At 42.9% G+C, this 23304-nt stretch overlaps 3 protein-coding genes across 3 annotated transcripts; 2 read left to right on the plus strand and 1 right to left on the minus strand.

Moving 5' to 3' along the window:
* Positions 1-1226: 1226 nt before the first annotated feature.
* LOC146667712 (GTP-binding protein Rhes-like) lies at positions 1227-2639 on the plus strand. Its single transcript, XM_085408510.1, has one exon. It carries the CDS (start codon positions 1395-1397, stop codon positions 2034-2036), a length of 642 nt encoding a protein of 213 aa, XP_085264636.1. The 5' UTR covers positions 1227-1394; the 3' UTR covers positions 2037-2639.
* Positions 2640-5183: 2544 nt separating this feature from the next.
* On the plus strand, positions 5184-10222 carry plk1 (polo-like kinase 1 (Drosophila)). Its single transcript, XM_085409382.1, has 11 exons — positions 5184-5914; positions 6200-6368; positions 6572-6716; positions 6994-7087; positions 7225-7450; positions 7582-7624; positions 7740-7837; positions 7938-8015; positions 8772-8926; positions 9026-9208; positions 9313-10222. Exons 1-11 carry the CDS (start codon positions 5552-5554, stop codon positions 9505-9507), a joined length of 1749 nt encoding a protein of 582 aa, XP_085265508.1. The 5' UTR covers positions 5184-5551; the 3' UTR covers positions 9508-10222.
* A 3014-nt stretch (positions 10223-13236) lies between these two features.
* On the minus strand, positions 13237-21867 carry palb2 (partner and localizer of BRCA2). The gene is made up of 12 exons (XM_085409381.1): positions 21437-21867; positions 21299-21358; positions 21029-21209; positions 19461-20894; positions 16683-17998; positions 16396-16548; positions 15994-16076; positions 14978-15124; positions 14716-14832; positions 14234-14321; positions 13968-14143; positions 13237-13878 (listed from the first exon to the last, which is right to left on the minus strand). Exons 1-12 carry the CDS (start codon positions 21512-21514, stop codon positions 13653-13655), a joined length of 4059 nt encoding a protein of 1352 aa, XP_085265507.1. The 5' UTR covers positions 21515-21867; the 3' UTR covers positions 13237-13652.
* Positions 21868-23304: the final 1437 nt, after the last annotated feature.

Consider the following 23304-nt stretch of genomic DNA (forward strand, 5'->3'; position numbering starts at 1 on the left):
GAAAAATTTAGCGAGTACAGTTTTCTAAACCCCATTACTTGCATCACATAAATTCTACTCATGCCAGCCACCTGCTGTGCGGTCAATGTGTTCGCATCATCACACCACTGACAGCTTCTTCAGGGTGGTGCTGGTAGGTCCGCACAGCCAGTTACCACTGGGCAGCCTGATGCTTTCCAAATTTCTTTTGGAAGGCCAGCAGCGCTTTTAATTACAGGTAGTGCGCTTTAATCATCAGATTATAGAGCATGTGTATTTGCATCAAACAATGGGTCTTTGTGGCAGGACTGTCATTAAAAAGAAACCTTCCACACATGGTGTAAACATAACTGCACGTGACAGGACCTTGTTTGCGAGCATGAATGACTTTTTTTTTTTTTTTTTTATTACCACCAGACTTCAGGTTGTGACCACAATAACAAATTCAGGTGTGGGTGGAAATGTTGAGTCAAAGGAATGAGAGAAATGAGCCAATAATTCAAAAGCAAAGGTGTAATCACAGAGCAGAAGACGGTGCACACATTTAGTTGGGAAGGGGAAGATTTACTGGTGACAGACTCACTGTGGTTAAGTCTCAAGTTTGACCACTGAACCTGAAATGGGACTTACATGCTTCTTTTAGATAGGAAAATCAAAATAACTTCTTCGCAGTTCAGAATCATGATTTATTTTATACTGGGCCTTGTAGCAGTCCCTTAATTCATCCTCTGTCAAGTAACAAGTTGCAGCTCCCTCCTAGCTGTTTTTTTTAGCCAGCTTTCTTCTGATTGGCCACCCTTTGCAAACACAGGGTTTGATCAGCAGGTGGGGGTTCTTGCTCACCGCCAGAGCTGTATTTCTGCTGGTGGGAAGTAGAGTGCTGCAAGAATTAAATTTTACGATGAGGATTCAGAAAGGTATAGCATCCCCATTGTTCCATTAATAAAAAATAAAAAAAAAGGGGGGGGGGGGGGGGGGATTAGGATCATTGCAGTAAATAAGCAAACGCAATGGTGGGATGTAAAAGGGCTAACCATGGGTTGTAAATTAACTACAAAGCTTCGACAGAAGCTTGTTATTGTATGCACACTGTTGTGAACTGTGGAAATGATTTATGATATCCGGGTTCCTGTGAAATACACTGGCATTGAGTTCCATGACTCACAAACGCTGCAAACAAACGCACGTGTTCGACTCTTTCACACATGTTGACATAAGCGCTGAAAAGACATTAAATCCATAAATCATTTATGTTTCCATGCTGCCAAATCGGGTGTGCTCCGTGGCTTTCAGAGTCTGAACTTGAGCGATTTTGAGCGGAGAACGACCGGGTGGGGTCGTATCGGTGGAGCAGCCTATAAATAGCCTGGCTGCATGGAGCTGCATAAAGCTGCACGTGCGCCGGGATCGTCGGGATGTCTCCGTCAGGGCGTCCCAACACGGTCCGGCTTGTATTCCTGGGAGCAGCGGGGGTTGGCAAGACCGCGCTCATCCACCGATTCCTCCACGACGGATTCGAGCACAAGTACACGCGCACTGTCGAGGAGCTTCACGTGCTCGAGTATGACACCGCGGGCTCTGAGGAGAAGATGCGGCTGGAGATACTGGACACGAGCGGCAGCTACTCGTTCCCGGCTATGAGGGAGCTCTGCATCCGACACAGCGACGCCTTCGCCCTGGTGTACGCGGCAGACGAGCCCGACTCCTTCGAGGAGGTGCGTCGACTGCGCGCCGAGATTCTGGAGCTGCGCGGCGGCGGCAGGAGCGTGCCCATCACCGTGGTCCGCAGCAAAGCGGATCTGACCGAGAGCGAAGGTCGAGCGCCGGTTGCCTGTGACGCCATGGCCACGGTGGAGGCTGAGTGGGGCGCAGACTTCGTGGAGGCGTCCGCGAGCACGGGCAGAAACGCGGTCGGGGTGTTCAGCTCGCTGCTGCAACAGGTGAACCTGCCGCCACGACTGAGCCCCGCGGCGTGGACACGCAGAGACACCGTGCCTAGGCCCCGAGCTAGGAAGAGACCCTCGCCGAAGAAGCACAACAGCTGTGTTCTGTCGTAGAAACCGCTGCAGCTGGACTGCGCCTGCTCAGTTTCGAGCCCGTTCTCACTCTAAAATGTTACGCTTTGGAGCGTGTTGCAGTTTAACACCTGTTCACGGGTGACGGCTCCTCGGGTCACTTTAATGTGTCTGAAAGCCAGCGGGGCCTGTAATGCTCATAGTTTAAGGGGAGCAAACGGGATGATGCACTTTATTTGAGTCCTGTTTTGTGTGTACATTTTTATATGGTGTCAGTAAAATAACTTTGTTGTAAAATGTGTCCGGTGCTTCATTTGTAAACCTTCCACTGGTCTTGGCACATCTCAAACGAGTCTGTCTATGCGTGGATCATAGAGTTAAACACCAATGTGAACAAGTGTCTGATGGGCCCTAGAGCTTTTTTTCTTTCTTCAATAATCAGAAATCTCATAATGTGATGGTTAAAGTAACCATCAAAGCACACACACCTGTTCTTTTTCTCCTCTCATTCCCTTTGTCTGTTTGGTGGTCTCCTCTTTTTCCTCCTTTCAGCACCTCTCTTGCCAGTAGACTGCTACAGTCCCGCTCCCGGATGAGTGTTGAAACAATAGAGTACACTGAAAAAAAGGGATTGGCCAGCTCCTGGATTTACATAAGCATCTTGCGTGTATTTAACACAAGTGCCTCATGCTTTAAAGTTAACTTTAACTGCATAGTGTAGAAACTACATGATATGCAGAGAGGCTAGATTAAATTGTTCATATCATGTTCAAGTGAAGTAAGTCAATAATATATCAATGTTAAATCCCGCGACACTGCACGGGTTTCAGACTCGCGCTCTTTAGATCGTGGTTTCAGGAAGGCATCCATCTCAGTCAAGTCGAGCAGCCACCTCTACTGTTTTTTAGTATACCAAAAAAATAGCTCCTTTCTTTGCTTGAAGTTGTGTCGTGACGTTTTAGACACACACACAGACACTTATATGAAGTAGAACAAAGGGGCTAAGCAAACACGCTGGTCTCATCATCTGTCCTCTCTTCATCCACTTGTTCTCCTCTTATTTTCCTCTCTTTATCACCATGTCAGTTGTAAAATCTGTTGCTAAGCAGATATTAATCGTGTCTGCCACAAAAGCATTAATATGAATGAGGAGCAGAGGCTCATGCAGCACACAAGGGCTAAAGAACAGAGGCTCCTGACAAGGATGAATCTGCATCATTACACATCAAAAATGTCACACTGTTGGATTAAAAGCTTTTGTTTATCTTTTACCAAGAAGAGTGAACAACATGAAAATTAAAGTTTGAATTACTTTATTTGTCAGCTGCACGTGGCAAGAATAAAAGAACACCTGTGCTCTTGGACAGGCTTCTCAGTCATTTAGATAAGGAACAGATCAATAAAAAAGAAAACCAATATACACATCTTATGAAACAAGATGATAAAAATACAGAATAAATAAAAGCACAATGATTCAAAATACATATAAACAGATGGGTGACAATGATGTGATTAAGAGAAATCTCTGAAACATGCCATGTGTGTTTGTCTTGGATGAAGATGAATCCCATTATTTTCATTCTTGAGAAACAACTGAGTGCACTATGGACGGAGGCTGTGATGCTAGAAGAGACTATTTCCATCACAACAGAAATGTTTCATCAGGCCTGAGATGAACACTCATGACAGCTTAGCATAGATTTACAGTAACCACACACACACACACACACACACACACACACACACACACACACACACACACACACACACACACACAGCATAAATGATCCACCAGTGCACCTCAGCGGTGGAGGGTTCAGAGAATATTACAGCACTATATATAAAGTGTATCAGCTTTCGTAGCAATTAAGGTTTTTGTAAAGCCAACATACAGTTTTTCTTATTTTTATTTATTGAGTGTGATAATAATTGTCATTTACCAGAACTAGCATTAGTGGCAATTGTAGAAGCAGCAGGCTAGAAGTAAAAGGCATTAAAGGCAATGACGCAGAGCAAGGCTGTAGCCATGGAGTCAAGACTGGGGTGAAGCAAAGGCCTGGGTGGTTGGTTTATCATGACTTTCAAGGTGGACCATGTTTGCCACAAATTTTGTTTCCACTCCACGCAATTCTTAATCATTCTTCTTTCCATAGTTACACTTCCAGTGAAAAATTATTTACATAACCTTTTTCATGAATGCTCCGCCTGAAGTTAAGTCTAGTTGGTGTTGCAATGACAATCCCATCAATTATTGTGTGGAACTATAATATATCCTGAATGTACACAAAAGTTTTTAATGAAACTAATGAAACACAGACATTGCACTGACTAACACTCGATCATACTTGATCCAGAAAAGGTTTTAATGGAAATATGGTGACACTTTTTGAACAGTCCATTCAAAGAAATTCAGTCCTTTGGTTCACTGTATAACTACAGCCTTCAACAACAGCAATTTGTTATGGTAGTGATATCAACATATGTTAATATTGGGACCCTATGAAGTTATAGCTTTATATTGCATTCGGGAAGTTATAGGAGTGACAGTGCCCCCTACTGGCTAAAAACAGTAATAACAATAGGTTGTGTGTTTTACATGAATGTACAGTCTACATGTTGTAGCTGGTTATGCTTTAGAGTTAATTAAACTGGACAACCTCACGACTGATAATTACGAAAAGTAGTATTACACGAGTAATAACGAAACAATACTTATCGAAAACTAGTGAGGTCAGCGTATAAATAAGCAAAGGTTATTGCAGTGAGTAGTCTCATATAAATTAGCCTATAGACTGCTGCCTCGACTAAAACTAAATCGGTTACAACAATCCACGATGACGACTATTTATTCCGGGCTTTTAGTTAAAAAAAGAAGAAGAAAAAGAAAAAAAAATCAAATGACCATTAAATCCACGTTATCTACTTGGGTAAAAAAAAAAAAAAAGAAGAAAGGGAAAAAAACGGATGTATGTCACGATTAAAGCCCACCCCGACTACATTTCCCATCAGTACTCGCTTAGAGAAAACAAGGAGAAACCAACAACAGGGATTCAGCCAATAACACTGCGGAATGTGACATACTCGTTTAGTGATTGGCTATGTTTGCCTGAATCTCCCACGATGCTTTGCTGCAATACCTTAGAATTCAAATCGAGCGGACCAATCAGAGAGCACCGTAACGACAGAGGCAGCATTTTAAACTTGTAGCAGAAACTGTTGTCAAAAGGCAGGACGGGTTAACGCTGCAGCCATCGACGGACAACTCTGGCGATTACTTTATTCAATATTTTCGTTTTTAAAAAATAATTATAGTCTAGTTGCACCGTGTTTTAATTGTCAATGAAATGTTTAAGTAACAACCGCGTCTAAAGCGTATTATAGCTAGTTTTGATTTAAATTCAGAAGTGCAGGGAGCACGCTAGCTTCCAAGGCCAAACTAACGTCGGTTAAGGTAGGGTTAACAATACTCTCTTCCTTGGGGTTTATCATTAATAACTCTATTGCAAAGGGGCTTTAAAACGTTTCTTTTTACTCCCGGCTAAGAGCACTAATCCAAAATGAGCGCTGGTGTTGCAAAGCCGGCGAACCCGATGCCGCACGTCGACCCAAAATCGGCCACTCTAAAAGAAATCCCAGATGTTCTGGTCGACCCACGCACCATGAGACGATACACTAGGGGGAGATTCCTCGGAAAAGGTGGTTTTGCAAAATGCTACGAAATCACAGACGTGGAGACAAAGCAGGTTTTCGCCGGAAAGATCGTGCCCAAATCGCTGATCCTGAAGCAGCACCAGAGGGAGAAGATGACTTCGGAAATCTCCATTCACCAAAGCCTCAACCACCCCAACGTCGTGGGCTTCCACGGGTTCTTCGAGGACGATGATTTTGTGTTTGTCGTCCTGGAAATCTGCAGGAGAAGGGTGAGTGCAGAGAAAGTGTCCTTTCTGTTAACTGCGGACGGCCAACGGTTACCCTGGCGGTCTCTTCCCGTCACAGTGCAGGAAGCTTGGCCTGTTTAAAACCACAGGAGCTCTGAACATAATTCAAATGAGCCACTATTCCTAAACTCAGTATTTTGATGGCATTAGTACTTTTTAAAATCCTTTCTTTCTACACTACATGGTAACCATCCGATATACTTGATATTTGTTGCTGCTTTACTGTCTCAGTGCCCCAGTTTAAAATCATTTTCTTCTCCAATTCAGTCCCTGCTGGAGCTGCACAAGCGTCGTAAGGCTGTCACAGAGCCCGAGGCCCGATACTACATGACTCAGCTGCTCAAGGGTATCCAGTACCTGCACAACAACAAAGTGATCCACAGAGACCTGAAACTGGGCAACATCTTCCTCAACGACGACATGGATGTCAAGATAGGTAATTTGCTCAACTCAGCATGATGGCAGGGACTCTAAATGTCAACTGGGTATATCAGCAACCTGCTGGTTTTAGAAGAAAAGGATGAGGCACACCCAGGTCCTTGCGTCAGTAATTTCTCATACTTCAAGAATGAACTTTTGCACACAAGTGTGCCTCTTTACAGTTATGTCCCCCTTTTTTTTTTTTTTTTTTTAAAACAGGGGATTTTGGCCTTGCCACAAAGATTGAGTTTGATGGTGAGCGGAAGAAGACCTTGTGTGGAACACCTAACTACATAGCTCCTGAAGTGCTCTGCAAGAAAGGCCACAGCTACGAAGTGGATGTCTGGTCACTTGGGTGTATATTGTAAGTCTGAATACACAAGCACACCTGGAAACGGAGGTGTTACGGCCACTGAGTCATTCACACCTTGTAGTGTCCATTCTGATGCCAATGCCAAGCTTTGCACATCTGCTTGTTTAATATAGGTTTTTTGTCTTTTTACAAAATGCAGCCTTATGAGTCCTAATGGTTTTATATTTTCCCAAGACATACTTCTAATGATGTATTAGAAAGTTAAAAGTTGTTTAAAAAACAAAAATCTGCACAGTCACTTTTACCTCCTCCTTGTCTGAATTCTTAGGTACACTTTGTTGGTGGGCAAGCCTCCATTTGAGACCTCCTGTCTGAAGGAGACCTACAACCGCATCAAGAAAAACAACTACACAATCCCCTGGGTGAGGCGGTTTAACACGATGCTCTTTTTTTTTTTTTTTTTTTTTTTTTTTTAAATTTTGTTAAAGAAAAAAAATTGTATACAAAGATGCTTTTTCGTTTAAGTCGTATCAACTTAAAGGCAATTGTCTTCGTGCAGCATATCAACCCAGCAGCGACCACCCTCATCAAAAGGATGCTGCATGCCGATCCCACCCAGAGACCCACCATTGCTGAGCTGCAAGCGGACGAGTTCTTCACGTCCGGCTACATCCCCTTGCGCCTGCCCACGACTTGTCTCACAGTGCCCCCGCGATTCTCTATTGCCCCTTCCACAGCCACCGAGCTCAGCCAGAGACGCCCGTTGACAGCTATAAATAACAAAGGTAATCCTCCCAGCAGGAAGAGAGTTGAAAGAAGCCCCAACTCTTCAGACGCTTAAAGCAAGGCTGAAATATTGGAGATTAATTATTTTAGTTTTTGCAGGAATGTTAATGATACGGGTTTGTGTTTCCAGTAGGGACAGAGAAGGTGGAGATGAAGGACGAGCCTGCACCACGGTGAGATGTTTGTCCCACTGAATTTGAAATAATGGAAATATTTATAAAGTACAGGTTTGCTTTTTGTGACACATTTATGTATTTGGATGTTTTGACTGGTGTAATCTGTGTGTAGGGAGGTTGAACCGTCGGAGAACCACCTCAAAGACATGCTGCAGCAGCTCAACAGCATCATTGCTGCCAAGCCTTCTGAGAAGGCATTCGTCCGCCAAGGTGAGTGCTGTCTTTTTATGACTGTGCTGCATATTTCATTAAGCTGGATAATCTGCGTGTCAGTGCTTCATACAGAGATGTAAATTCTTTTAATAAACAGAGGAGGCAGAGGATCCTGCATGCATCCCCATCTTCTGGATCAGCAAATGGGTGGACTACTCTGATAAATATGGACTGGGTAAGTATTACACTTAGACTCCACATCCATCCATCTGCACTTGAACACCTAGTTCAGAACAAAACCCCAAAACAAAGGAAACACAACTGTGATATTGGCTCATTTATGAAGTTGTCTAATACTAATAGTGTAATATTGAACCCTAAAGAGAATTTATACTTTCACTGTGAAAATTGGTAGTCATTGGCCTCCATCGGTGGGCTGGGGCGAGCATATAGATATAGAGAGATATAGATTTCCTTTATTTTGGAGTCAAAAGTGATCAGATGGTATAAGACGGGTGGAGCTAGTGTGATGCCAAAGCTGCAGGTTTTCACATGGATTTATTTGACTGCCATGCGACTGGATTTCTTTTTGCAACCTTGGGCTTTTGCCCCCTGGTGGTCATTAAATAGAAGACATGTTTAAGGGACTTGTGGTTAAACTTCACTTTTGAACCCCAGAATCTATGTCCCAGTTTTTATACTCTTTATGCATCGGTTAATATCTATTGCAAACAATTGCAGGAATTACGCTCACTGTAATTCGGAGCACAGATGACGTGTTTGCTAGTTCAAAAGAAACCACAGAGCAAGCGTTGTTGTAAGGAATTGGCCTTAGATTGACTGAGGTGTTGCTTAACTAACAAGTAGGGTGCCTCGTCTTACACTTTGGTCTAAATGCAGGTTATCTGGTTATTTTAAGTATTGAGCGTTGTGCTAAGTACATTTTGTGTTTATGAATATTTCAAACAAGAGTTTCTCATCTTCATTTCAGGATATCAGCTGTGTGACAACAGCGTTGGCGTTCTGTTTAACGACTACACCCGTCTGATCATGTACGCTGACGGAGACAGCCTGCAGTACATCGACAAGACTGCAACTGAATCCTACATGAGCGTGCGCTCTTTCCCTTCCACTCTCAACAAGAAGGTAAGAAGTTAGACCTTTTGTTTTGTGTATGAGACGAGGTTTTAAATGGTCTCCGCCCTCGTTTTCATACTCAACTCAGTGTTTCTCTCTTCTTTGTAGATAACATTGCTGAAATACTTCCGCAATTACATGAGCGAGCACCTGCTGAAGGCTGGCGCAAACATAGCACGTCGGGAAGGAGATGAGCTGGCACGACTGCCGTACCTTTCCCTCTGGTTCAGAACCAAAAGCGCCATTGTGCTGCACCTCACTAACGGCACGGTTCAGATCAATTTCTTCCAGGTAGGACGCCACACCACCTTCCTACGGTCCTTAACTGGTTTACCTGTCTTGTGATGGCATATACAGATCCTTTATTCATGCTTTTGTTAATTTGTCTCTGGCAGGACCACACCAAGCTGATCCTGTGTCCGCTGATGGCTGCAGTGACCTACATAGATGAGAAACGAGACTTCCGCACCTACAAGCTGTCTCTTCTGGAGGAGTTCGGTTGCAGTAAGGAGCTGGCGAGCCGCATTCGTTACGCCAAGCTCATGGTGGAGAAACTGTTGGACAGCAAGCCAACTCCCGCCGCACATTAGTCCCCAAGTGTCTTTAATCACCGGCTGCTTCTCCGTGAGTTCAGGACGGGCTCGAACTTTCAGTCTTCATCTGTTTTATGGGTCATGTTGTAATCCTTTTTTATTGCCAACACTTTCACACCTACTGTGACAATTCATCTTATATATGTTGTACATGGAAAATTCCCATCTTTCAGCCGCTGTTTTCTCTTTTAAAAAATTGTCTTCCTGTTTATAGAAACTCTCTTGTTCTTGTAACTTTCTCGATGAAGCTTGCGTTCCCGCTGACAGCACAGACTGTGTGTGTGTTCAGATGAGTCTAGACGGGAAAACGTGAATGTTCCCTTGGTTTACATTGAACTTAAAGTTGGAACGGTCCTCCGAGGTTTCCTCTGCATCTTTTGTTTGTACATAAAGTCCTGCTTTTCAAACTCGATGCTGAGTGGACAGACTGTGAAGTGGGAGGTTGAGACTCGGGCCAGCTGTGTGGGTGGACGAAAGCTTCTCTGGTCTGCTTCTCTAGTTTGTTTTTTCTGTGTCGTGTGTAGAGAAATGGACCATGTTAATACGTCTGCATCATGTACATTCTTTCTCTGTTAGTTTTACTTTTTATAATTCTATTTTTAGATGGCATTTTCAACAAGTTGTACAAACATGTACATACTGATGAATATGAAGACATGTTGTAAAGATGGATTAATTTTACCTGTGTTTAAATAAAGATTCTCTTGTACAAGGCACTTCATGTCTTCGGGGGGGTAGTGTACAATCTGGATATTTGTCAGCAACAAAGATTAGTATTACAAGTCAGGGTGGTTAACTGGGGGGAAAACAAATAAATACCACACCAGCTGAGAACTGGCTGAACTTCTACTCATGGTATGACTGAAATCGTGGACGGATATCCTGTTTTCATGCACCCAGCACAGGATTCACCCCTTCTCAGGTCACATGTTGAGGTAAGCTACTTTCTCTTTTTCCCCCTTTAATATAAATGCAGGTGTCCTCTGATATTACACACTTAAACACTCTTGAATTTCATTTTCTGACTTGGTGAGATGCTTTAAATCATTGATGTAGAACCCATTTTGATCTCATCTGCATCAGACCAGTGAAACTGTCCTTTCTGTCAATGTACTGAACTTTAACTACACATTAATCCTAGAGATGCCTTAATGCTGAAGTATTATTTTAACAGATTGTCTTTTTCTACATTATAATGAAGTGCTGCTGCAGTATTTGAAATAAATCTGTCAGGATGAGACTTAAACTGAAGTAAATGTGTAAAATTACAGAAATCTGGAACTTAATTACTGTGGTTTGGTATGAATGGCTATGGGGGAAATCTTGATCAGTAGAAAAAGCTAAAAAAAAAATCTATGGAAGTGCAATTAAAAGTCCAAAATTTCTGTTGCCCTTCACATTGTCCAAAGCCATCCAGTGGATTGGAGTCTGTACTGGGCCCATTCTGGCCCCTGTTTGAGACCCCTGGTTTGAACCATAAAAAGGATCATGTGATCATCCACTTCACTTGTCTCTTTCAGGCCTTTGGTGTTGCTTAGCTGGCCAGTGCATCCTACCCCATGTGACTTCGATATCGCTTATTATTTAATTGTGCAATTATTACTGTCTGTGGAAATGGAGCATCTGAAAATATTGTCAGTAATTCCTAAACATCAGTAACTTCAGTCACATCTTGATTGCTTCAACATACCGTGGCGGTGTATGGAACAAAAGTACTGTATTAAATATATATATATATATATTCTCTTCTGCTTATCAGGGTCACAGGGCTACACATAGAGACAAACAACCATTCACACTCAGATTCACACCTATGGGCAATTTATGAGCAATTAATGGCCACGTGGTAGGGTCGAACTCATTAATAACTGAACCCCACTGTTGCCTGCTGGTCACCAACGACCTGACTGGGAACTCACCTATTTTTATGGCTGTGGCTCGTAAAGATTTGCTTAAAGAAAAAAATGTGACCATGGTCCAGTAAACTATTAATGATGAAATGGAAAACAATCTACAGGGCATAAACCTGAGCATCAGCATAGGGAAGAAAGGTAATTTAAGTGACTTTGAATGTTCCATGGTTGTTGGTGACAGACAGACGGCTCGGGGTATTTCAGAAACTGCTGATCTGCTGGGATTTTCCCACACAGTCATCGCTAAGGTGTTACAAACAAAAATATGCAGAAGAGCATCTCTGAAAGCACAACACATTGAATCTTGGACTGCAGCAGCAGAAGACTACACCACATGTGCCACTCCTGTCAGCTAAGAACCAATACATTTGGACAACAGATGGGAAAAATGTTTCATGGCTGATGAGTCTCGATTTCTGCTACAACATTTAGAAGGCAAATTGTTGCTGTGCACGTTCATCCATCATGAGTACAGTGTACCCATCTTCTGATGGCTGCTTCCAGTGGGATAATGCACCATGTCACAAAGTTCAAATCTTCTCTGGCTGCTTTTTTGAAGATGACAATGAGTTTACTGCACTCATTTCCACAGTCACCAGATCTATAAATAGAGCACTTTTGGGATGTGGTGAAATTCACATCATGGACAAATCTACACTATCTGTGTGATGCTATCATGGCAACATGGGCCACGATTTCCAAGGAATGTTTCCTGCACCTTTTGTAATCTTTGCTACGATTAATTAAAGCAGCCCTGAAGGTGAAGGGGGAGGGGCTAAAGTGTCCGGAAAGTGTATATTTTGGGGTAAGAATTTGAAACAACCCCCCCCAAACCGGATGTATTGCATTATTTTTTAACTGTCCTGTAGCTGGTAAATAATATAATATGAAATTTAAATTATATAGCTTTTATACCTGGTAAGCTCACGGTTATTTTGGGCTTTTAATGATTTCTCTAACTTTCATTTCATAACATACATCTGTTATGACTTTTTAAAAAGTAAGAGTGCACAAGCTTGAGTTTATTTTGGATTTTTTCAAAATAAAGTCCAAAGAACTCACGGACAGCCCACGTGTTTTATGGTCAGACAAGATAAAGCTTGAACTATTTGGTCACAGTGACAAGAGTAGGAGTTTGGGGGAGTAAAACTACAGAACACTGTAGTCAGCTGTACCAACTGACAGGCACAGTGGGGGTAGCATCATGCTCTGGGACTATTTTGCTGCCGGTGCTACTGGTGCATTGAAGAAAGTGGATGAAATTATGAGGATGGAAAAATGCCTTAAAATTCTTAAGTTTCACCTCAAACTCAAAAATATTCACTGTTTTAATAATTATTTAAAAGGACACATCAAAACTGGTTTTGGATTGGATAAAGCAGGCTAACACCAAACCTCTAAAATCTTGTTCCCAAACCCCCTTTTAAATATTTGTCGACAAACATTTAAAGCCGGGTTCATGCCCGATCAACTTGTTTAAATTCACCACCAATTCTGACAAGAATTACGATTAAATATCAGGACAGAATTATGACAAAAGCTTGCTGATGATTATCAAAAAGGATCTGGTCATCTTTCTAGGGGACGTTTAACACGGACAGCCGACGTTCACGTCCATGATGAGTGTAAGTAAACTTCTGGCCTTTAGTAATTTTATTACTACAGGATCCATTTCAGTAATATACTCGAGTAATCGTATTTCCAACGCTGCATACTTTTTAAAAACATGGTCTGTTGTTTTGAGCCACAGTTGTGGCTTAAAGTAGATAAAATGTACAGAAAATAAAGAATTCACAAATGTTTAATGTAAATCTTAAAACCAACTTTAGTAAGATTTCTTTTCTATATAACAAATACAACATACACATACATAAACAAGTCAAAAACAGCTGCAGTAATAAAACACACATTTCCAGTCTGACGTTACAGTGACCTAAAAGGAGCTCTAGGGTGTGACGTGTTAGAAAGCTTGTACAGCAGCGACTGGTTTATGGTACATGCTCAGTTTACAGTACATGAAAGCTCATGTTTTTGGATTTTTATGTTAAATTTACTCAAGCTGAAGGTAAATTCCTGAAATGCAATACAGTTTACAGCAGTAACCAAATCAAATGAAGGGAACGTGTCCGTGCCCCACCATGACGCTGAAACCCCCCAATGTCTTTATGTCAACGCAGACTGAAACAAAGATGTTTATATTTGATTAAAAAGTCGTCTAAAAGTCAGTTTTTAGCAGCAGCGCGAGTTCTGACTGTAGCAGTATAAAGTCACGTCTCCGTTGTGATGTCCAGTCACCAGCGTGTTTAATCCCCCCCATCGAGCCAGCTGCCAGCCTTCACTCTCTGGAGCCCACACCATCCTCGAAGCCCCCGGGTGCCCGAGCTCCCACACACAGGCGCAGCCGTTCTGACTCAGGCCCACCACGCCGGAGCCACTGACGTCGGCTTCACACAGCCTGTAGAGCAAAGTGACAGATGTAAATATGCCAGTGTGTTTGAAAAGTGACGCAGAAACACAAACCTCGTCTTCCATTCCTCATCTCACCTGCCAGCCCAGGTTTCCGGTGGGTACAGCTGAGTAGTGGGGATGGATTTTCCACTTAGAGGGTTAATGGCGACCAAGGAGAAAAATGCAGTCTTAGGATCTTTTATTTTTCCTTCTTTTTCTTCGTCTTCTAAAGAGCTTAGAAACTGATGCTGCAGCAGGACAAACAACACTCCCTGTGCACAAACACGCAAAGGACTTATATCATGTAAAGAATGACAGCGTTACAGGGGCATGGTTTTTTTGTTTTTACTGCTTTTACTTACACAGGAGGAATATCCTCTGAGGCAGGCTGTGTGAGAAAAACCCTCTCCAAAGAGGACTCTGCACAGCAGCTGTCCAGTCTTTAGATTCCTACAACAAACAGAAACAATTTAACTGTAAGCGGGAGCAGCTTCGAGGTAAAGATGAAGCTGCTGCTGAAATCACATTTCTTTCTATCAAAAACAAAACGACAGGAGGATTACGTTTTGTTTTGTGTTATTTAAGCTGTTTTTTCTGTCTGTAGGGGGCAGCAGAAACAAACAGATGAGTCTTTAAACTTCCTCTTGTCCCATCTGTTGTCAGTTGACACACTGACTGGTCAGGTGGTCCCGATGGAGCACAAGCCTACTGATGTCATTAGCTCTGTTTGAATAACTGATTCTAACAACATCAGAAACGAATGAAGAGCCAAAGAGAAACCCGAAACAGAATTCAGCAGTCTTGATCTTTAAATTAGACTTTTTATCATCACATTTATGTTTACCAGACAAAAAGGTGTCCGCCCTCATCTGTACCAATGAGAGCATCAGGAAGTCCGTCAACTGGTGCAAGCGCTCCCACGCAAACACCTGGAGATACCAGAGTCTGAGAGCTTGGTGAGCTGAGAGAAAAAGAAAAAGAAAAAAAGAGAAGTGAGACACGAATCGTGACAACTCTATGTAAGCTTCGGACCCCAAATGCAGATGTAGTCTGTGACATCGACACAATGAAAGGCGACAGCGGAGAGGAAAACTGTGATGTGTTACCTGTAGTCTGACAGCGTAAACACCTGCAGAGTGGAACCTGTGGCTGAGTGGGAGGTGGTCACCACTCTGGACCGGGACACACCAATCACTGCCTGAAGAATCCCCTCACAGAGCAATATTTGCATGAGGCTGGAGCATGACAGCACTCTGTGCACACAGACAACATACAAATATTTTACAAACTATACTGAACTTAATGAAAACTGCTCATTTGCACAGGCGAAGCAAAAACACACCCCGTGATTCAGCAGCTTGTAGAACCGCCTTTAGCAGGAATAACTTGAAATAATGGTTTCCTGTATGATTTTGTCAGTCTCTCACATCGTTGTGGAGGGATTTTGGTCCACTCTTTTTTACAGTGTTGCTTCAGTTCATTTAGGTCTGCAAGCACAGCTCTCTTAAGGTCCTGCCCCAGCATTTGGTTGAAGCTGAGGTCTGGACTTTGACGGCATCGTTGCACCTGAATCCTTTTCTTTTTCAGATATTGTGTTATAGATTTGCTGCTAGACTTGGAATCATTGTCCTGCTGTTAAAACCAATTTGGGACACGCTTTAGGTGTCAGACAGATTCCCTCACATTTGATTCTTAAATACTTTAATCAACTCAACGACTGCAAGGTACACTGGTCCTGTGACTGCAAAGCAAGTCAGAATCATCACCCGTGCTTTACAGCTGGTATGAGCTGTTTGTGCTGATGTGCTGTGTTTGGTTTTCTCCAAATATGTTGCTGTATTGTTGCCAAACATCTCCACTTCTGTTGAGAGCCTTTCTATTGGCAAACCTTCCAAACAAACCACTCATTTTCTGTATTTTTCTAATTGTAATGTCATGAACTGCAACATTTTAATCGAGGCCTGTAGAATTTGATTTGTCGATGATCAGTTAATCAAGTGCAGTTAATCAGTAGCACCTGGCTGGTCCTTACCCTCTTAATACCTATGGAAGCAGGAGGGGTGTACTTAGTTTTTACATGACAGTACATGGTAGAGATAATCATTTACGGTTTAGTATTCACCTCACTTCTCTGATTTCCAGCTGACCCAGAGTCACACAGATCAGCCCAGCAGCATCCGGGACATGAAACACACTGATCACTGGCTGCAAATAAACACCAATTACTGCCATGTGATTTTATGCATCTCCCAAACATTCAAACTGCAGTTTACTAATCACATTTATGTATAATTTATATTGTTTGTGCAATAACACTGAGCTACAACAAAGATGAAACTTATTCTAATACGTGGATTCTTTACGCTCATCTTTAACTATGTATTTATATTGTATAGCTAGGGCTCCTGGCAGATTACTGAAACCAGGTGTTAATCAGTGGAACAGTAAAAAAGAAAAAGTAGTTCTAGCTAATGTTCAAACCTCCACAGAGTCATTCTGATATGCAGGCCCATAAGAAACTCACCTCACTAAAGGTCCAGGTGTGTATTAATTTCCATTCAGATGCTGAAGCTTGACTCCAAAGGCACACTGCCCACTTTCCTGCTGCTGCTACACACAAAGTGTCTGAGGATCCAGGAAAACAGCAAGCATCTACCAGAATGCCTCCTGCTGCAGCCTGAACACACACAAAAAACTGTAACTCACTCAAGAACAATGTCACGGATGCTTTAGATGCACACACCCTTAAATTATATTTAAGCTAAATAATAATCTTTAACTATACAGCAACAGATAAAACAGTTTTTTTACCCTCAATGTGTGCATGTGTCTAATTACAAGTTCTTCTTTCGTTTCCTCTGTTCTCAGGTCCAACTGCCCAGCTGAGTCCTCCAGCTGATGGCCGGAGGGACTCGGGGGAGAAGTGAGTTCAACTGTGTGATGCTGATTGGCCCTAACTGGTGGCTTAGATAAATGGTGGATCTCTCCAGATGGAGAGAGAGCAGAGGGGCTAGGAGGGAGGTAAGTGATGGAGGGACAGGGAGACAGGGGTGGAGGAGAGAGAACCTGTCTGGAAGGGCTGTATGGTGGAGGCAGGTTGAGACAAGGGGCAGAGGGGGAGGAGGTCAGAGGGAGGCTGCAGGTGACAGGGTGGGGGGTGAGACCTAGGGAGGGTAGTTTTGGGCTGGTACTTAGGGTGGATGAAGGCAGGTGTGGGGTTATAAAGAGGGAGGGTGCTGAAGCCAGAGGGGAACTCAACATGAGCTGAGAGATGACACCGTGTGAAGATTTGGTCTGATTTTCAGGAAGTCTGTTTGGAGTCTTCAGAGGTTCTCCTGGAGGGTTTGTTTCATTACATGCTTGTTTATCAGCGCAGCTGCTGGAGGAGAGTTCCTCTACAGGTGACTCAAAGGAAACCAGCTCAGTGGTAACTTTATCTTCTTCACTGTGATTTATACACCTCAGATCCTCTGAAGCATGGACCACACCACAATATGTGTGTTTTTCAGGTAATTTAAGTTTTTCTGGGTGATTGATGACATCATCATTCTCTGTGCAGACTGGTCTGTCTGCAGAGTTCATGAGAGTCTGAAGTTCAATATGAGAGTTCACAATCACAGTTTCCTTACAGACATTAGCACACTTTTGCCCCACTGGCTCTGTTGGGCTAGAGTGAGTCTCTGCCAAGCTCTGCTGCTCTTCAGTGAAGGAGTGCTTCATCACTTTATCTGTAAGCCTGTGTTCTTCTGATACACTCTGGATGTGTATGGACTGGGTAGCAGCCAGCTGTTCTGCATTATGACCTGGTGAACTTGCAATTGTGGGTGTGAGGCTTAGCGGGAGAGGAAGAGGCGTCGCTGCATCAGCGCCGGTGCATCGAAAGTCAAAGCGGCGCCAGCTGCTGCGTGTGTTGTAAGATGGGGATGAGAAAGGTTCAACTGCAGATTCTCCAGTGACTTGGCGAAGCTTGAGGAGCTTCAGGGAGGCAAACTGGTCATCTGGGAGATGAAAATCTTGGTGGGTGTCCAAGTTCATCAGCGGGCCAGACAACAGAGAGGGAAGACGAAGCAGAGACGTTTGAGCCGGTGACAAGGAGGGCAAGAGGAGAGATCGCCAGCTCGATGTACCTGAAGAACACAAAGTGGAAAATAAAAGCTTCAGTCAAAAACATGCTCGTCACTGTATATAGAACTTGTTATGTATATACTGGGTGATGACCTGACTGAAGGAACAACCTGTCAGTCATCATGTCAGTAGGTCTGTTCAGGGAACTTTAAAACAGTTAAACTGACACCAGACACCAAGCCAGACTTTCAGTGCACATCTACATTCATCTCCTCACAAAATAGCCTCTGTGTCATCTTAGATGCACTTCTTGTATCAAAAGAAGAAGTGCAGTTCTCTGCATTGGCTGTGGTTTCCTTCACACAACAAAAGTTTCCAGTTTCCATTCTTATAATTAACCTAATGCCGTCATTTCTACCCCTTTAATCACCACCATATGGCAACTGTGCACTGAGGGTTAGGATTCACGCTGAAGACAGAAGGTTCTTTTTGAAGGGTTATTATGGAAAAAATTAAAAGAGTGCATGCAAAGTGTGACACACTGAATTAAAAATTGCGGCTGTATATTGCAGCAAACTGTGCATTCAAGTGGGTCTCAACAACATGTTTGGGAATTTCTGCTGATCTCTTATTTCCCAAGGGACTGCACAGCAGATGGATGCACGCTTGATTTGGCCCAGATTTTAAACCATCTCCTCCCAGTCTTAAACCAAGAATGTTTTGCATGTAAGGCAAATGTGCTAACCACTACACTGCAGAGGCACTCATTGCTTTATACCACTACATAACTGCATCGAAACATTGTGCTGTATCAAAATGTGCAACGCAAATAATGTTTTTAACGCTGTCTCTTTGGCCACAACAGTCAAATGAATCCAAAAGTCTTTGAGATGAGTCTCTCCAATTTCTGTGATGTTTTTATAATCTGAACGCGTGGAATATGTGTCAGATAAAGCACATAGACATGAACATAACCTTAAGGAGGAAGGTTGTTTTAGAAATGGGTGTAAATAGATCTTGCGCTCACCCTTTCGTCACAATTCACTTTATAGAGTGAACATAGGTCTCAGGGTATTTTTATAATGATGCACAGACACATAGACAAAGACTGATACCAGAGCCCAACAAATATATGACCAATAATGATAGACAATTGTCATTTAAACATGCAATATATGAGCCAATATTTCTTTCTTTCAGACACATGAAAAACAGATTATTCTAACGTTTGTTGTATGTGGTTATTTACGAGTCCTTACTGAGGTAATGTAATAATGCTGTTAAAAAGTTCACTTGTTTCACTGGGACAACAAATCAGAGATTATTCATTTACTGCTGACTCTGCTCAGATTAGCTGGTTGTTGGGACCTTGGAGAGTGCCCTCCTAACAAGTTATTTCATGTCTTTCTTAAAATTTGAATTTATCAGCCATTATAAATGCAGATACAGATCTATCAGCAAATATCTGATATTACCCGAAATATACGCTGGGCTCTATTTGATTCATACTCATACAAGTCTTACTTTGGTTCATGTGTGGGGATCTGTAAGCCTTGTTGTTCCTCTTCATAAAGATTTCATAGACCTCCTCTGGATGTCCAGAGGCAGAGCTGGAAGAAGCTCTATTATCTCCAGAAGTAAGCGGAGGATCAGTGATGTGTGTGGGCACGTGCTGTGGTTCATTTGTTGCTAGGTCGGTTTCTCCTGGGATTGGGCATGGCTCTGGTCCATCAGCTTCTTGGAGAGACTGACAGGAAGAGATTGGAATGTCTGTAGGTTGGGGATCATCTGAGGTTTGCTCACCTGGTGACTGATGTGTGTTCAAACTAGAGGCTCGTCCGGTCTGAGATCTCCCTCTCCCCGTGCCTCTCTTCCTCTTCCGGCCTCGTGCTGGACGAGCAGACGTGGGAGAAAAACTAGAGTCCATCTGACAAGCTGAAATCTTACCAGAGTTCTGGCTGTGTTCAGCAGATGCACACACAGATGCAACAGCCTGTGATGGTTTGTTAGGGTCCCCAGATGCAGTTGTTAGAGAGAAGAAATCTGTCTGAGTGTGCGGCTGTGAAAGGTCGCTGCTCTGTGTGCTCCTGTTCTGTCCTTTGGCACGACCTCGACTCCTGCGATGTCGTCCCCTGCTCAGCTGGGACTCTATTACAGCCTGCATGTCAGGCTGGCTCTGTGAAAATGTCATCCGTCTTGTGGTTCGAACGTAGTATTCCACTGGGAAAAGTAGTCCCTCCACTAATGTACAGGAGTCCATAAGGCTCCCACTTTTTCCACCTCCAGTCAACTCATTCTTTTCCTCTTTTACTTCCACACTATAATCATGCCTTTTTTTACTTTCTGTTTTGTCCCCTACATTTTGTTCAGTGTCTTTACTAATGTTCTCTTCATTCCGTCCTCTACAATTTCCACCATCCTCTCCTCTCGCCCCTTCTTTTCTCGGTTTGTTTTGTGTGTCATCCTGCCCCTTGTTTTCAGTTTGTGTTGTGAGCAACAATGACTCAGGTTCTTTCTCCCCTTCACCTTTTTCCTCAGCATCTTTTTCCTTTTGTTCTTGGGATCTAGGGATGTCTTTTCCCTGAATATCCCCTGGTTCAGTATATCCATGTGTGCTCCAGTGTGTAAGCAGCAGAGAGGGAGACTCAGAATCTGTACCAGAAAAAAGCTCTTCACTTTCATTTATAGCATCTGCTTCATCTGATGTGAGTTTCTCCTCCTCTCCTGCTCTTTTGGCACTTTCCATCCCCTCACCCTGCTCCTGTCCCTTTTCATTGTTCTCTGTGCTCCTACTTTCCCAGCGTAGGCGGCTGCGTCGTGACCTGAGGCGCAGGGAAGAACCTGTTCTATAACCTGTAGGTTCAGCATGGCTGAGATCTGGCGTTTGCGGGCAAGCATCAGATGGAAGTGAGAACTTGATCACCTGGTTTCTCCTTGAGTTGTCAGATTCAGCTGGACCTGGCAAAAAATCAGATGATTTGTGAATTTCACTTTCTGCTTTTATTACAGGCCAAACACGCTGTGCCTCTGACAGTAATAACAGTGTAGTCTCATCCATATGACAAAGCAAATGTCCCATGATCAAGTGTTACCTTCAGTGTGTCTCTGGCTCTGAGTTAAGCCCTGAGCTGTGTCACCGCTGCGGTTCAGTATCAATGAAGAAGGATTGAGACGGAGATTTGATGCAGCCTCCGTGTCTCTTTGCTCCAGGTGGTTTTGTTCAGCGATCCTGCTCCTCACATGTTTCTGTACTGCCTCCAAGCGCTCGGCACGCTGTTTGCAGATGTATGCATATATATATATATATGAGACAAAAATGCTCTTTACATTTTTCTTTTTATAGCACAATGAAAGACACTCACCTGCAGTCTCTGGGCTGTCCTGAGATATTCCCTTTGTAATTCAGCCAACTTCCTACGAAGCTGAGAAAAGACAACATTAATCTCAGAGGTCATGGCAGCATTTTATGTGGCTCAGGTGTGAGGACAAATGCAGGTTACCTTCTCCTTATCATCAGAATGCAGCGTAGATCTCAGCTGCTCCTCACAGTGCAGAATATCTCCCACAGTGGTCTCCATGCTGCTCTCTGGTCACAGCAACACACGACTAAGACTTAAATGTAGCCATGACACGGCTTCTATGGCGCTAGCACAGCTGGCAGACGTAACCTTTGCCATATGGATTTCCCTAAAACTTTAGCTCACTTGACAATAACGTGATTTTTCTTTAACTGAAAAACCCACACGAAACATAAACGTTAGCAGCCAACAGCCGAAGCTTACACCGCTATTGATAAACACCGATACTTTATTAAATGTGCAACTTGCCTTTTACTGTAGTTCATGCTATTTCATAAGGTGAGCTCTTCAGTGACTACACCGGGCTACAAGTTTGTTTCGACGGTCGATTTGGCAGCTATCGATTTAGTTCTAATTTCCCGCGACTCACATCGCCAGGCACGAGCAGTCGAGCGCCGATGAGTCGATCAGCGGTAGGTAAATGAACCCAAGCGTTGCTGCCGCCCCCTCGTGTCTGGCTGCAGTGTAGGTCATAAACTAAGGAGCTTGGAAAGAAAAGCGGCTGGACTTCTTTACGTTTCTTGAAGACGTTTCACCTCCAGGAGCTTCTTCAATTCTAACACCCGATGGTGGAGAGTCCCAGGTCATAAACCCCGCCGCCTGTTATCCCCAAAGATTCCTTTTAAAATTATTATTAGTCCTCATCACGCTGATTTGTCTTTAAGGGATAATCATTCTCATAAGTTTTATTTTTACTATTAAAATTGGGGTGCAGCATTTTGATGACAGCTTTGATTGTCAGCTGCAGAAATAAAGTTCTTTGACGGCATTAAATAAAACCTGGCGTAAAGTCAAAGTTCTGTATTTAAATGCTGATCTGAAAACTTTAATCAGGAATTCTTTTACAGTGCATTTTGCCATACAGAATAATATTTTAAAGATATCATTTCTACAGGACTGAATAGTCCTGTACATACATCCTGTACATACCATCAGTATGTAAAAGTCCAGAGTCTCTGTGCATTATCTGAGGATCATGTGAAATAGGCTACTTGTAACATTACACAAAGCAAAGGTCGCTGTTACAGTGTTCAAAAAGTGCTGTTTTTGTTCAACATCAGTGGGGGATCTATGGTGGACGCCTGAAGACGATTTCCCTCTGAGGAGGCTGCTGGTGAAGATGTTTCTGACATGATTTCTACCTCACTTGGTCAACAGAACATCTGGCACAGGATAGCGGTGAAGAAAGAGAGGGAGAAAGCGGCTCTAAACCTCTGGACCCAGGAATCCAGGCCCAGCTTGGTCCTGATGATCTCCCTCATCCATTACCCCCCTCCAGGGTAATTATAGCTATTGATAACAAAGCAGATTCTGGGTCCTGCTGTAAAATGAAAATAATAAATTGTGCTTCTATGAAACCTTTGCTGTTGTGTTTATAAGTCGAACATTTTATTTAAAGTTTTCAGGCTCCAGAGCTCTCAATCTGCAATGGATATAAAACTTTAAATCTTCAGTTTGATATCATTGTCAGTCTTATGCTAAAATCTCAAAAGACAACATTACATTTCCAGATTTAATTTTGATATTATCAGCAACTCTGGGCCTCTGTGGAGACTCAAAAATATTGTCAAACATATTGACAATGAGAGCAACACAAGTGTGTAGCATCACTAACTAGCTCACAACAAGCCTACCACAGCGCCCGTGCTAACTGTTAAACTTACAAAATCACGTTTAGCTTATATCAGTAAAAATAAAATGCATCAAATTGCTGCCAAACTAATTTTTTTCAGCCTGCTGAAATTCTTTGAACGTCTTAAATTATTAGCAGTAAAAAAATTACCCAACTA

Source organism: Rhamphochromis longiceps, linkage group LG6 (genome assembly GCF_057381845.1).
Source record: "Rhamphochromis longiceps isolate RC_006_pf linkage group LG6, R_longiceps_female_GT1.1, whole genome shotgun sequence".
In the NCBI taxonomy this organism is placed as follows: Eukaryota; Metazoa; Chordata; class Actinopteri; order Cichliformes; family Cichlidae; genus Rhamphochromis; species Rhamphochromis longiceps.